The 15,223-nt window shown below is 40.4% G+C and overlaps 1 protein-coding gene across 3 annotated transcripts in view; it reads left to right on the forward strand.

The window, feature by feature from the left end:
• gramd2aa (GRAM domain containing 2Aa) overlaps window positions 1–15,223 on the forward strand; it is a 53,055-nt gene that overhangs the window by 27,633 nt on the left and 10,199 nt on the right. For all 3 annotated transcript variants that reach the window (XM_033986407.2, XM_055220983.1, XM_055220984.1), the window contains exons 3-9: window positions 3,441–3,498; window positions 5,844–5,916; window positions 6,750–6,853; window positions 8,310–8,408; window positions 9,666–9,737; window positions 10,146–10,202; window positions 14,096–14,273. In XM_033986407.2, the coding sequence (XP_033842298.1) occupies window positions 3,441–3,498; window positions 5,844–5,916; window positions 6,750–6,853; window positions 8,310–8,408; window positions 9,666–9,737; window positions 10,146–10,202; window positions 14,096–14,273 (641 nt within the window). The remainder of the gene's footprint in view (window positions 1–3,440; window positions 3,499–5,843; window positions 5,917–6,749; window positions 6,854–8,309; window positions 8,409–9,665; window positions 9,738–10,145; window positions 10,203–14,095; window positions 14,274–15,223) is intronic.

A 15,223-nucleotide genomic window follows, 5' to 3' on the forward strand; every position in this document is an offset into this window, starting at 1 on the left:
TCTAAAGTAGGTCTACAGCAGGTTTAAACCAGATCTGGACCAGGACTGAACTAGAAATTGGAACTAAGTACACTATCGATAAGAGGGATGAATGATTTGTGAGAAATATACAACTTTTCTGACAAGCTTTGCTATTGTGATTAGATTTGCGATTTATGTTTTAATAATAGCATACAAGAATCACATTTCAGAACATTTTGTACAGATCTAAACTACAGGGTAAGGAGGTTTTATGCAGACTTATGGTGGAGGTGGTTCCATGGGCGTATACTCGTCTATGTCGTCTTATATTTGTTCTGATACAGCTCAAGATCATTCTACAGCTGCTCAGAAAAGGTCTATTTCTGTTCTCTGAATGTGATTTTTTAATATCGATACCTGCTCAAATGAGTTTAGTATCGATTATATCTGATTTTCGATACTTTTGACAACCCTACTAGAGAGCGGTAAACATGCCTTCGTACAGATAAGCTCTTTCTCTTTGTGTGACTCATGCTTTGAGTTTTACATGAGCAGGTGTTCACACATATTGTTCCACTCACACTGTCTGCCAGCACATCACACTTGGAACACACTGTATATTTCACATATTCTTCCACTCATGTAATGGCAAAATTGACAGACTGAACGAAAACTTGTGTGATTTTCCACATTAACAGCAAATGTATGATAGTAATATTAAACGTGCTGTACCTGGTTTGCAGTGGCCCAGCGTTATTCCTCACTGACATTATGAATTCCGAGCATCCTAATTATTCACCGCAGTGAGTTTGGAAGTGCTTTTCACAACTTCTAGAGACAAGAGCAGAGTAGCTAGCATTCTAACCGTACACTTCTTGGTTCTCAGACAATAAAACAGTTTCTAAATAGATGCAGCAGACAGTGGACTTATTTTCGCAAGAGTTACTTATACAATATATTTGTACTGGGTCAAGACAAATTTTGCTCAAATGGGGCAAAATCTTAATTTGAATTTACATGATTAGCTAATCGCAAAGGCCATATATTTTTGAAGTACTATAATTTCCTCCACAAACAACTTCTGGTCTTATTCTTCTGTACAAATAGGCTCTGAAGTGTGATTGTTGTATTAGTCAGTTAGTCCGTTTAAAATGTGAATTTTAAACAAAGTCCTATTATTAAAACATAAATAACAATCAAATCACAAGAGAAAAATCACAATCAGATATTTTTGCCAAATCGTTCAGCAATACGTCACGGTACTGCTAACAACGAGCATGCTAACTGCACACTTCCTGATTACGGGACAATAAAACAATTCATACTTAGATGCAGACAGCACGCAGCGGACATATTTTGACCTCAAGACCTGCTTATGCAATATATTTGTACTGAAGCAAGACCATAGACTTTATAAAGAAGTGGATTAATCGGATGTGACGTTACTCATAGCGTTTGGCTTCAGACAATTGAAGCTCATCGAGGCTAGCAGTAATAGGGACGAATTTGGAGGAGAGTTCCTCATTAGGAATTCCGACCCCAAGTATCATAGCAACCAAAGAGCCAATCCGGAGCGAGGCTGTTGCACCTCTGGTTTAGATGGATATTTTCATATCTTGATTTATGGACACAATAGCGAAATAAAACACCAGGACCATGTAGAGTGTGTTAATACAAATATTTTAAGACCGCAATGACGAGGCTCACTCCAGCAGTTACAGAGAAGTGATTGACAGTTTTTCAGTGTAAAGTGAGTTGGAGTCGATGGAGTCAAAAGCGCGCCCATGCCCATTTCCTATTTGGAAGCAGGCTAGCAGGTTAGCTATGTCCATTTATATATACAGTACAGTCTATGGGCAAGACACATTTTTCTTAAATACATGGGAAAATGATGTACAAGCCGGCACAATAACATGTTACACAATCTCCGTTCTGTACATTAGCATTAGAGTAGCATCCTGTCACATCTGCCCCGCCCCCCTCCTCCATAATGCTATCATGTCAGCTTCTATTGTCACTATGAAAAGAACCACACTGATAATCTCTGAGCGTGTCCTGTGTACAGAGCCCTGGCACAGTATTACAGCACAAGTCATCATTAAGCTGTCCCGTGGGAGTGTGGGAGTGGATATTTGTCAGGCTGTCAGGAGGAGAGACCGGATCGGCTCTGTGGAGGTGGCTCTACACTACAGTATGAGGGAGTGTGTGTAAACTGCAGAGTCGAAATGTCAAACGTTAGCGCTGATGTTGACTTACACTTTCTGGTCCACAGAGTTATTGCAAAACAAGTTATTTGTGTTGTGTTTAGAGAATATGATCATAATTGCTTTTGATTTGTAGGATTTGCCTGCATGTATGTTTTTTTATTTTATTTTAAATTCCATAAACTTGCTCAACTGACTCCCCAGATATGTTCAAATGTAGCAATTCTAATGCTGATTTATTCTACAAAAGCATTGGACTTTTTAGCATTTGGCTTAGTTGTTGTATAATGTAATGTGGTGTTTTGGTTCCCGTGACTATTATCCAATCAGAAAGCATAATGAGTCTCACATGAGTCTCTCTTTTGGGTTGCCAGGTCCACTGCTGAAATCCAGTTTTAGGTTTAAACCTAAAGGCCTCTGTCTGATCTGAACCTTCACTACCTGAACCCCAACACATGCAGCCAATCATCAATAGTGTATGGACAGGCCTCATATGAAAGCTCAGAACTTCCATAATTCACTCGCTGAGCTGCAGAGGCTGCACTAGCATTGATTCATGATTGGCTGCATTTGAACATGTCTCCCTCATATCTGGGGACACAGATAAGTCATATTTATGAAATTCAAATGCAAAATGTCACATACAGTTCTGGTAATAACCAACTTAGTGTAGTGACAAGGCAGTTGATCAGGTTGTTCATTCTGCTGCTCTCTTGTTTACCTTTTTACATTGTTTTTGCTAAAGTATGTGTAGGTGTATCCTTTATGGATGTCTCTAAAGGACAGTTTTTGGTGTTCGATCCCGACCTCTAGTGAGACACTTTTCAGTAGTTGTCTCTGTAGTCTCTGTGTGCCCATGTGTCATTTCCAGTTTATCCTAGCAAAGAAACTGAAGGGGTGACTCTACAGATTTGATTCTAACCCCAAATAGCTTTTATATTGGATATTGGTATCAGCTAAAGACTTCCACTTTGTGTTACTGTAAGAAACCATCATGGGCTTTTACATACATACAGTAACTCTCTATTGAAACTGATATATCGTTACTTGGATCAGAGGTTCTGTACACTGTACTGTTGCCAGATAGGGATATTTATATAGATGAGGTCAGTAACCACAAGTCATCAGTAATGGAACATAAAGTGTTTGAGTGTGTTACTGCATGAGGGCTTTTTAGCTTAATGCGCTCACAAGTTCTCCCCAAACGTAAGCCTGTCAAATAGAAGAGCAGTATATCTTCAAAATGACATGATTCCATGTTGTTTCTCCCTGTAGGTTTCACCTGATAGAGGACCTGTCTTATGAGGATGTGAAGAAATGTTACAGAGGCTCGGTGAGTTGGCGTCCTTCACTTTGACCATCCACAGGTGACAAAAGACAAAGCAAAATCATTCAAACAGAGCCAGAAAGACCATAGTACCACCATAGTGTATCTAAAAATCTATTTAAAGGGCGGATATCATGCCATTTTCATGACCTCATCAAAAAGCATATGTTTTGTTTCAGTGACACATGTTTATACCACAAATCCTGCATATTCAGACTGAGTTCTTATTTCAAATAAAAAAAAACAAACACTCTGTTCCACCTTGTGATGTCCACTGTGTTTTAACTCCATACACTTTCATTAGAATCATGTGGATATTTAACTGTTAATTAAACTACTGCTTCATGACATCACAAGGTGGAACGGAGTAAGTAGAAACACGTGTTATTGAATAAATGCAAGACAATTTTAATGCTATACTGTGCAACATTAAAGGAAATGTGTGACAATAAAACAAAAAAATAATTAGATGCAGACAGCACACAGTGGACTTATTTTGACCTCAAAAGCTACTTTGAAAATTGTACTGGGGCAAGACAGATTTTGATGAAATACATGGGAAAAAATTGAGTACACGGGCCTTTAATGGCAACCATCCACTTGAAAAATTACAGCGTGCACCTTTAAAGTTTTACGTATGTTCAGAAAGCCTTACAAAAGCATAATATGGTACTTAAACATTAGACAGTTTATTTTTGTATGCGTTTTGTGTTGTGCTGCTGTGTTCCTTGCTTTTTGCGCATTCTGCAAATCTAATCTAATAATATCTTTGCTTCAACATCACTTTACTTTAAACCATAAAAGTGCTTCATAATCTGTACTGAAACAGGGCGGAAGCACATGTTTTTTGTATATTCACATTTCTGGCACCACCGCTGTTGTTCAGGATCGTCCCGCTGTGAGTCCGTATGTTCAAGCACAATACCAGGCTATATTAAGAGACCAGGACAGAGCGCCAACAAGCAAAATGACACATCTCTGCCAAGACTTAAGCATATTTACAACAGGCACTGAGGAGAGAAGCAGGCGAGGAGTGGTAGCATGGGAACGTTAGCTCAAGACATTGTATTAGCTGAAGTGAAATTAGCTTTTGGTTGGAAAACTTGAGCGCTAAGAAAAGTTGATTTTGTTGAAGTGTAAAATGAGGCTGCTGCTACTATGGCTAGATGCAAAAGAGATTGTAAAGGTAAGTGTTGGGCAATTACTGCTATTATCCATGTGTGGGAGACCGATGAAAGATTAGGACCGTTGCCACAGCGATTAACAATTTAAAACGTCCAGAAGAAATGTTGTCAAAATGTTGCATATACGTAACAGGAAGCTGAAACACATAAATATCATTGGTATAAAGTATTATGGGTTGTTTTATGATATGCTAAAAGGAGGATCAGTTATTTGCTTTCTGCTTTTCATTATATTGTTGGGCTCTCAAATGGCGCTACACTAGACACCAGTGCCTGGAGAGGCTGTGGAGGCTAGTGGTTATGCTGCTGCGGTGAAGGAGTAGAGGAGAGTTGGAGCGCGTGACTCGAAGAGCGTATTTATATGAATGTCTTGAATGGTGATTGGTTGAGAGGCAAAGGTAGCGGGCTGTGATTGGCTGACAGTGGCGGACAGATATGAAAAGGCGAGGAAATATTGTCTTCCTGATAAATTTAGCCTCAATATTGTTTTAAAAGTTATAAAGCTGTTCACAACTTCCAGATGGAGAGCAGAGATTTGGAGAAATGCTAATAACTGCGCACCAGCTTTACTTCTTGGTTTGCTGTTGATAAAAACACTCTATAAGTAGATGCAGACACATAGCAAATAGTGATGTCATTTTAACCCTAACATCTGTACTGGGGCAAGACAAATTATACTTTGTAACATGAAAAAATCAGGTCTGGCCTCTTTAAAGTGACATAACTGTATTGGGCAGTCGTTCCCAAAGACCTGCTTTTACCCTGGCCTCGTAAAATAGTAAATAGCCTAGTTGGTTGTATTTGAAAGCTGCTTTGTTGTTGTAGCGTTGAGATTGTGGCTGTAGTATTAGCTGTAGAGTGGTCCTATAGAGGCGTAGAATAGACTATCCTGCCCTGCACTAGATTATGGTTTGTCGTAGTGGAGTTGTCCTATAGCGCCCCTTTAGAGTAGCCGGGCAAGTGCACCGGCACTGACAGGGTACGGGGCAGTGTGTGTCTTGCAGCAGCCTCCTTCAGGCGTTGGACGTGCGCGAGTGTGTGTGCATGTACGGAGCCAACGTGCTGAGCCTGGTACACAGCTCTCTGGTGTCTGCAGCCGCGGGGGCCGGAGCCACCGGCGGGGGCGCCAAGGAGCTGCTCATGACTCTGCCCTGTCCCTCTGCGCAGACTGTCAGCAAGTACAACTCCCAGTACCACAAGCTGTTCCCTGGAGTGCCCCCGGACGAGATCCTCATGAAAGGTATGGAGAGCAGGCACGGAGCAGGACAGTACGGCTGCGCTCGGCTAAATAAATATTTGGTTGAGTAAAGACATGTCCTACCGATGGATCAAACGACTAAAAAGGGGGCGTGGCAAAAGCCTTCAAAATTATTATGCATCACTGTGTGTCTGTGTAGCCTTAGACATCACCTTATTTATAACTCCATTCTTAGACCTATATCTAAACAAAGAAAACTATAGGACTAGCCAGTATGCTAATAGGTGTGAGATCATCCATTAAGGGCATGAATGATTATGCTAAGTATGACTCCGGCACAGTTCATACTCAGTTTAGCTCAATAGACCTACAAACAGAGACTTTAAACAAATAAGTGTCTTAGCTTCAGTGTAGTTAGCTTCTCTCTTCAGATAGATATAAGGCAGTACTCACCAGCAATCTGACCAGAACTGAAAAAGCGGCTTGGATGAGCAGCGAAACGTCTTCACTCCTACAACTTTTGTCCTTTTGTACCTTTTACTATCTGACCTAAACAGCATTCACAAGACTACACTTCCACGGGAGTTCATAACAAAAACAACTACTGCAAAAGCAAACCATGTGTGATAAGACGTGCCAAATACTCATAGAAACACATAAGCAAAAAAAAAGTAGAACGTAAACAGAAGAACCGTGGAAGAACCTCAAAAGTGTTTTATTTTGCGCACAATAATATACAGCTTTTTGCAATTTTGACAATTATGAATTATTTCAAGGTTTATAAAGTTGAAAGTTATTTTTTTTCACTCAGTTTTATTTCATTCAGAGAACCATAGTTACATGCTTAACTTTGGTTTTGTCTTCTGAACCCCCAGTGTACTCATGTGCCCTCCTCAGAGATATCCTCCTCCAGGGACGCCTCTACATCTCCAGGCACTGGCTCTGTTTCTATGCCAACCTCTTCGGCAAAGACATCAAGGTACAGCTAACATCCAGGATAACAACCATTCACCCAACAGCACTGAAGGGGGTATTATGCAATTTTTTCCCCACATGCTTGTTTCAGTAATTTAGCGATCTGTCCTGGGCTCTATTGAAGATTCTGTCCAATGCTCAGCCCACAAGCCCACGTCATCAGTGCTCCCACACGACAATTCTCCAGAAATATATAAAAACATGATACAAAACCACACAACAACTTGACAAACTTGATGCGATGTAGAGCCTCATTAGCAGCCTCATTATCCCATAGAAGTAAAATGCCCCGTCTTTAATCTGACCAGGGACGGGACCCAAACTCAAGCCAAACTCCCCGTTCTTCCGAGCTGTGATAATCCTACAGGACATGTACCTCTGCCTCAGTCCTGTTTAGTCTGAGGCAGTGCATTATATGAAGCTGACATTTCTTCCTGAGGCCTGAGTGACAAAAAGCTGCTTATTCCAACAGCATTCCTCACATTCTGCTGAAATACAAGACATCCTCCTCATCTGACAGGCCTTTGTCACTGGATTCTACAACTGCAGAGCAATCACTCAAATTTCACTGAGTAACTTTTTGAGGAAATGTGTGCGTGTATAATATGTAGCTTGAACTAATACTATTTATTTTCTGATATTAGACATATTATGTTTTTTCTGGTATTTAGTGATAAACTACCACATATATGATTCCTCAATTTGCATTTTTAAAAGTTAATAATAGAAAAAGGTCCATTGACTTTCTGTTTAAAACATCAGAACTGACTCTCTGCTGCTGGTCCCACCTCTTCATAGTGACATTAATCCACTGCAAACAGAAGATTCCTTTCAAAGTTGATTAAATAGATTGCGTAAATACTTTTTCTTACTTTGAGTTAATAAGACTAGCTTTTAAGTATCAAAAATCAGGTACTAATCGATACTAAAACTATCAAAACTAGATACTCATTTAAACAAGTACTGATACTAAAAAAAGACAGAAATGAACCTTTCCTGAATAGTTTTTGAATGATTTTGAGCTGTATCAGAACAAGTATAAGACACATAGACTAGTTTACGTCCATGGACCACTATGGAACCTACTGGACGACTGAGGCATTACACAGATATAAGGCCACATGAGAATATAAAAGACAGCACTACAATTTGTTGAAAATGACATTCTATTATCTAAAGAAAGTGTTTTTATTATCACGGTATCGGACTTGGTATTAGATATCGAGTCTATTCTTTGTTTTTTATTCTTTATTTGTCAGGGACCGTGTACAAATGCATTAATCTTACAAAAGAAAAGATGATTTGGACCAGATTTCCTTAGTATTGAGTCTAAAATTTTAATATTGTGAAAACACTACATTTTCTCACTAACCTTAACATATTCCTTTTTATGTTTTTAGCATGTAGTATTTTATAAACACCTGAATCCCCATATGATTCCTTAACTGTGTGTGCTCCAGGTGGCCATCCCTGTAGTGTCCGTGAGGCTGGTGAAGAAGCACAGAACAGCAGGCCTGGTGCCCAACGGCCTCGCCATCACCACAGACACCGGGCAGAAGGTGGGCATGAGCGCAGGGCACGCTAAACGACATTTCAAGCCAATACGTCCAAGAGCTATACAGCGTAGCACTTGCCTGACCCATAGTTTATATACCGTAGGCGAGGCGTGTCACTGTATAACTCTTAATGGATGTGTGCAGTCTACAGTCAGTACTACACACCATATCATATTCTACTTCTATAATATTACACTCTGTAGGACATGGTTCAGACTCAATACCTCATAAACCAGTTTTGTCATGGTTTCGCGGTCTGTTAAAAAGTGAATAAACGACTTAAGAGGTTAAACATTAGTGAGGTGCGCATAACTCTTTACACGGTGAAAGAGTCCGCTCAGCACTCGAAAGCCTTTGGGAGCTTAGACCCATAAAATCCCATTGACTTCTTTAATTCACAGTATGTCTGCTCACTGATGTCATGCGTTCATATTAACACAGCGGCATCTGGTTCTGCTTATAGTCAGACGTAAATGTTTTTTTCTTTTGTATTAGAGGTAAGCAGGAGTTCATGTCTGGCGTGTAGTTCAAATATACTGTAGGACTTTCCTGTATTCTAAACAATGTTATGTTTTACGCTTACGTTTTGACAACATCTGCGCACTGTAGTTTTGCATCTAAAATTTGTCGCTGTCTACGATCAGAGAATGGACAAACCCTGTTATAATCTCTTAAAGGTGCTGTACTGTAACTGATTTTTACCGTCTTAAAAACGTTTGCAGTGGTCCAAAGTTATTCCTCACTTACCTTTGCATTCTGAGCATCTTAATTATTCACCTCAATGAGTTTATACAACTTTTAGAGACCAATGCTAATGACAACTAGCGTGCTAACCGTGCAATTCCTGATTCCCAAACAAGAAAACGCAAGAAAAATTAAATGCAGCCAGTACACAGCGGACATATTTTGACCTCGAAAGATGGTTATACGATATATCTGCACTTGAGCAAGACACGTTTTGAACAGGAATTAGTCAAAGTTGAGACATATTGAGACATATACAATTTCTACAGAAAGTTTATTACATTTCAGATAACTCCATATGTGACTTAAATGAGCACCCACCCTTACGTATAGCCAGAAAACCAGAAAAGCACTTTACCGTGTTGTCAGTGTTTGAGCTCTTTAGGACTGGATCTTAGGCCATGAGTGATCACGTCTCTGTATCTTATTTTCTTCATGTCAGGTTTTTTTTTTTTTTTTTCCAAATGCAGACTGTTGTGGAGTGAACTTTAACACCTGCGAACTGTTTTGTTTCAGTACGTGTTTGTGTCGCTGCTCTCCAGAGACAGTGTGTACGACGTGCTCAGGAGGATCTGCACACATCTACAGGTCTCCTCTTTACTCACTATTTTTACATTATTTGGTGATTATTTCTCTCCTTTGAACTAATGTGGAGTTGTTGTTGTTGTTGTTGTTGTTGTTGTGTAGGCTTAGCAGTAGAATTTAAGTTGATAAGATAATTTGTCAAGGCGCGGGTATGTAACAAGAAAATATTTACAAAAAATAGTTAAAATATAAACTATGCTAAGCTGTACTAATTCAGAAATATACAAAGTACATATTTGCACAATTAACACAAAAACATATAGAACATTTTTTTTTACTGAGAAATGGTATAAATTGTAAAAAATCAAGCAAATCTTATTTTTTGTATCATATATTTTTAAATTATATATTTTTGTATACTTTATGTTGTCAGAAAAGTATAAATTGTAAATGTTCGGTTTGTGTGACCAGGTGAATGGGAAGAGCCTGAGTCTGAAGCAGCTGATGGAGGAGCCGACTCTGTCCCTGGTCAGTCTGTACTCTCTCTCTCTCTCTCTCTCTCTCTCTCTCTCTCTCTCTCTCTCTCTCTCTCTCTCTCTCTCTCTCTCTCTCTCTCTCTCTCTCTCTCTGTTAATCCTTTCTCTATCATCTATCTATTATATAGAGAGATTATAGATAAATGATAAACACACATCTATGTATCAGTCTGTCAACCAGTCTATCTATTTATCTGTCTATTGAACTATATAGCATTTTATTTGTCTGTCCTTTCTCTTCTCTATTCTTTCTCTCTTTTTCTTTTCTATGTCTTCTCTCTTTTTTCTCACCCACCTCTTTCTCTTCTCTCTCCTTTCTCATCTCCCAATGTTGTCATAGATGTTGTGTTACTGTTGTGTGTCAGTGTGTGTCAGTGTGTGTGAGTGTGTGTGTGTGTGTCAGTGTATGTCGGGGTGTGTCAGTGTGTGTGAGTGTGTGTCAGTGTATGTCAGTGTGTGTGTCAGTGTGTGTCAGTGTGTGTCAGTGTGTGTGAGTGTGTGTGTGTGTCAGTGTATGTCGGGGTGTGTGAGTGTGTGTGAGTGTGTGTCAGTGTATGTCAGTGTGTGTGTCAGTGTGTGTCAGTGTATGTCAGTGTGTGTCGGTGTGTGTTGGTGTGTGTGTATATATATATATATATATATATATATATATATATATATATATATATATATATATATATATATATATATATATATATATATATATATATATATATATATATATATATATATATATATATATATATATATATAAACTAAGTTTTTCCTAGAATAGCTCTTTTTTGGTGGTGTCGGCCATATTGCAGAGGTGGTGGAGACGACAGACGCTTCAAACCTCCCAAAAATACATATTTAACCATGACATTGACTTACAGAGATGTTTAATGAGGTAAACATGTTATTTAGTTCAGTTTTAATAAACAATTATATAAATAAATCATTGATATGTTGGCATTCATGTGTAACTATAGCAACACACTCATGCTCATATATGGAATTATTATATGTGACATCATCTGGCATCTCCTAGCAACACGTGGCAACGGAACATTCTATTTCTTTATGACATCGACAGATTCTAAATGAAAAGTCTGTAAGTGTAAGTGCAGCACAAACCAAACCTCACTTCAACTCAGCACTCGAACGAGCACGCAGCGACCCAACTCAGAGAAGCAAACATGTCCAAAAACTGGTGTGACTATACGTCTGAAGACGACGAACTCCTCTACAGCGAGGAATTCCACTTCATGGATGACCTGGAGATGTCTTCCCCCGATCCAGACCAGACCTCTGGACCATCTGAAGAGATGGTCCAAACCTCTGTAACTCTTGAGGAGTTGGAGACAGAGGAGTTAGGGCCTCAAACCCAACAGTGGTCTGAGGAGGAAGATGAGACGAGCATGGCCTCAATAATGTTAGAATTTGAAATGGCCAAAACAACACAAAAACTCCAAGCTGAACTAGACAAAATGAAAGAGGAGAGAGGAGCACTCATAGACCAGTCGGATGAACTGAAACTCCAGCTTCAGTCCAAAGATGGCACCATTGAAGCTTTGCAGAAACAGGTCGCAGAAATGAAAAAGACATTAGAGCAAAGTCAAAAAGATTCCCGCCAAAAATCCAAAAAGTGGGAAAAAGAAAAGCGGAAAGACGCTGCCGACATGAAATTCAAAATGCAGGAGAAATCTACGGAGAATGCAACGCTGATGGAGCAGAACGCTAAACTGGAGTGTGCTCTGGTGAGACGTAAAGCGGACATGTCTGCTCTGAAACAGGAACTGGAGACCAAACAACGAGAGACGGTCCAGATGTTCCAGCAAGTGAAAACCAAAGAAACACAGATCCAAAAGATGGAGGAGGAGAAGGACGCCATTTTGAGGACCTGTGAGGAGACCAAGGAGGAGCTGAGCAAGTCAAAGGTAGAGCGCTCCCAGCTGGAAGAACGATGCAATACCCTAGAGCAGCAACTGAGGACGTCAGCAGGAGAGCGCTCCCTGCTAGTCGAAAGGAACAGCGCACTACAGCAGGAGGTGGAAGACCTGAAGGCAGAGTGCTCCCTGCTGGCAGAAAGATATAGTGCACTGGAGCTGGAGCTGAGGAGAACACAGGAAGAGCGCTCCCTGCTGGCGGAAAGAAACACTGTATTACAGCAGGAGGTGGAGCAGGAGAAACATGGCAGAGTTGTACTATACGAAGACAACGCTGCCATTTTGAGGACCTGTGAAGCCGTAAAGGGAGAGCGCTCCCTGCTGGTGGAGAGATGTAGTGCACTGGAGCTGGAGCTGAAGGCAACACAGGAAGAGCGCTCCCTGCTGGCAGAAAGAAACACTGTATTACAGCAGGAGGTGGAGCAGGAGAAACGTGGCAGAGTTGTACTATACGAAGACAACGCTGCCATTTTAAGGACCTGTGAAGCCCTAAAGGGAGAGCGCTCCCTGCTGGTGGAGAGATGTAGTGTGTCAGACCAGCTACTGACAAGAGCAGAAGAAGAGCGCTCCCTGCTGGTCATAAAGAACAGTGCGCTACAGCAGGAGGTAGAACAGCACAAGAAAATCAAAGCCGAACTCGAGGAGGAGAAGACGGTCATCTTTAAGATCTGTGAGGAGCTGAAGGTAGAGCGCTTCTTGCAGATTGAAAGATGCAGTGCGTTGGAGCAACAGCTGAAGACCACAGAAGAACACCGCTCCCTGCTGGAGGAGGTGAATATAGCACTGGAGCAGGAGCTGGAGAAGAAGAAGAGGAAGTGGTACAGGAGGCTCCTGTGCATCTAGACCCTCTCTCAACCCCCCTCACTGTTCTGCACATGAACAATAAAGCATAGCATTTTAATTTAGACACAAATCATTCATTTGTTCGTCTTCTTTTGGGTTAATTATTCTTTGAACCACATTATCCATGGTTTAGTCTATTTTAGACGTGATTAGAGCTGAAAGTTTGGGTGTTCTGGTGGCACTCGGAGCACTGAATATTAACTTGGTGGTATCTGGTGTGAAAAGTGAAACCCATACAAAAAGATGTTACCAAATATATATATATATATATATATATATATATATATATATATATATATATGTGTGTGTGTGTGGGGGGGGGGGGGGGGTGAGTGTGTGTCAGTGTATGTCAGTGTGTGTCAGTGAGTGTGTGTCAGTGTGTGGGGGTGTGTGTGTGAGTGTGTGTCACTTTGATGGGTCTTCTACACCACCCCCAGGGTGATGTCACCGCAAACTATCAATATATGCAAGTATCTGTAGCTTTTGAGAGAATTAACAAAATATTTTATATCAAAGTCAGTGAGAATTCTAAGGCTAACTTTCATGCATTGTTTTTGTGTAACTACACAAATCGACCAGCAACAGTTAATTACTGTTTTATATCACTACACTGTGAACATCACTACAGCAACAGTTAAACAAATGAACTACTGTTAGGAGGGATTGGCTTCAACTACAACAGAAATAATTGCTGTGAACGTCCATGGACAGCCAAAAGGTTGTCAGAATAAAAAATGAACTATATTCAGTGTTGTGCTGTTCTAGACTCTGCGCCAGTACATTAAAACAGTTAAACGCACTGCTCTGAGCAGGTGAGAGCGACTAGCTGAAAAACTGTTGGCTAATGCTAGCTTGTGACGGCAATGTTATTCGAAGCTCAGATTAATGTTTAACTTGAGTAAGAGCTTCAGACAGAGCAGTGCCTCCACTTAGCATCACCCCCTCAGGGAATGTTGATGACATCAGCTGCAAAGTATCAATCGCCATGCTAAAACTAACTCCAGAACATGTTAGTAGCAGTTTTAGCTAAATCTCTCAGGGTTAACTTTTGCTAACTGCGACTGTTCATTTTGACTGTGAGAAACGTTGCATCTCTGCTGTTGTCTCTGTCCAGGATGAGTTCCCAGCTCCAGATGAGTTCCCTGTAGTGGATGAGTTTCCCTCGGTGCTGAAGTGGAGGAAAAGGCCCTCGGTAGTGACCGTGTCCTCCTCCCTCCCTGACCTGCTGGGCACCTCCACAGGCAGCCTCTCCTCCCCCGATGCCCCCTTCACACCGGAGACGCCTCTGGAAGGTACGTACAGAGGCGGTGTTATAAAACACCACAGTCTCACTGTAAATATTGTGAACATAGTGAGGTGTATGGTACCTGCAAATACTACTTTTTCACTATAGTCAAACTGATTAAGAATCAGTTTAGGTTTAGGAACAGAGTTATGGTGATGGTTAAAGTTACAAAATAGGCCGTGTGCACAACAGCAGCTGGCTTCTTCTGGTCAGAGAGACAGCGTAGCCATGTCCGCTGTAAATCCCTGTGAGGTCTTCGCCGAGTCGCCTTAAAATAAATAAATCCTGAGAGATCAAGCAGCAGACAGGGAGCTACAGGTGGATGTCACTGACATCATGTTAAACACTTAGAAATGAGCCTAATAAATATTTAAACACCACAGACTGAAGTAATTTACAAATCTATAAATAATCAGGAAAACTTTACTACAAATGTAATTTTATTATTATGTTAGATTTTATTGTTTTAATACATGTTAGCAGTAGACCTGACGCACAAACATGTACCTTCGTAAACACAGAAGTGTCTGGTGAAGTTTTCCCCTCATTTATGAAGTGTTTAACATGATGTCAGTGACATTCACCCGCAGCCCCCCGTCCACTTCCTGACAGTAAAAACCTCATAGACATTACCAATCCTGAGTGGAACTAGCTGGAAACCATTGTGCCTGTCATTACTATTTGGCACCCGGTGTGATTTGGCACATTTTTACCTGTTTTTACCTGTTTATTTTTTTAAATGTGTTTATTATGTGTCTGCTGTAGCGACACATATTGCTCATCTGAAATATATTTATATCAGAGTTTGACCATTTCACTGTGTTTATTCTTAGAAATACAAACAAAAATGTTGTAAATCGTATTTGACCATCAATTGATTCATCAAAGTTTGCCATTGTATATCTGAAGCCAGACTTTACTCCACTTTGCTCTGTTTTCTAACATTTATTAACTGTT

This window comes from Periophthalmus magnuspinnatus, chromosome 3 (genome assembly GCF_009829125.3).
Source record: "Periophthalmus magnuspinnatus isolate fPerMag1 chromosome 3, fPerMag1.2.pri, whole genome shotgun sequence".
Taxonomy (NCBI): domain Eukaryota; kingdom Metazoa; phylum Chordata; class Actinopteri; order Gobiiformes; family Gobiidae; genus Periophthalmus; species Periophthalmus magnuspinnatus.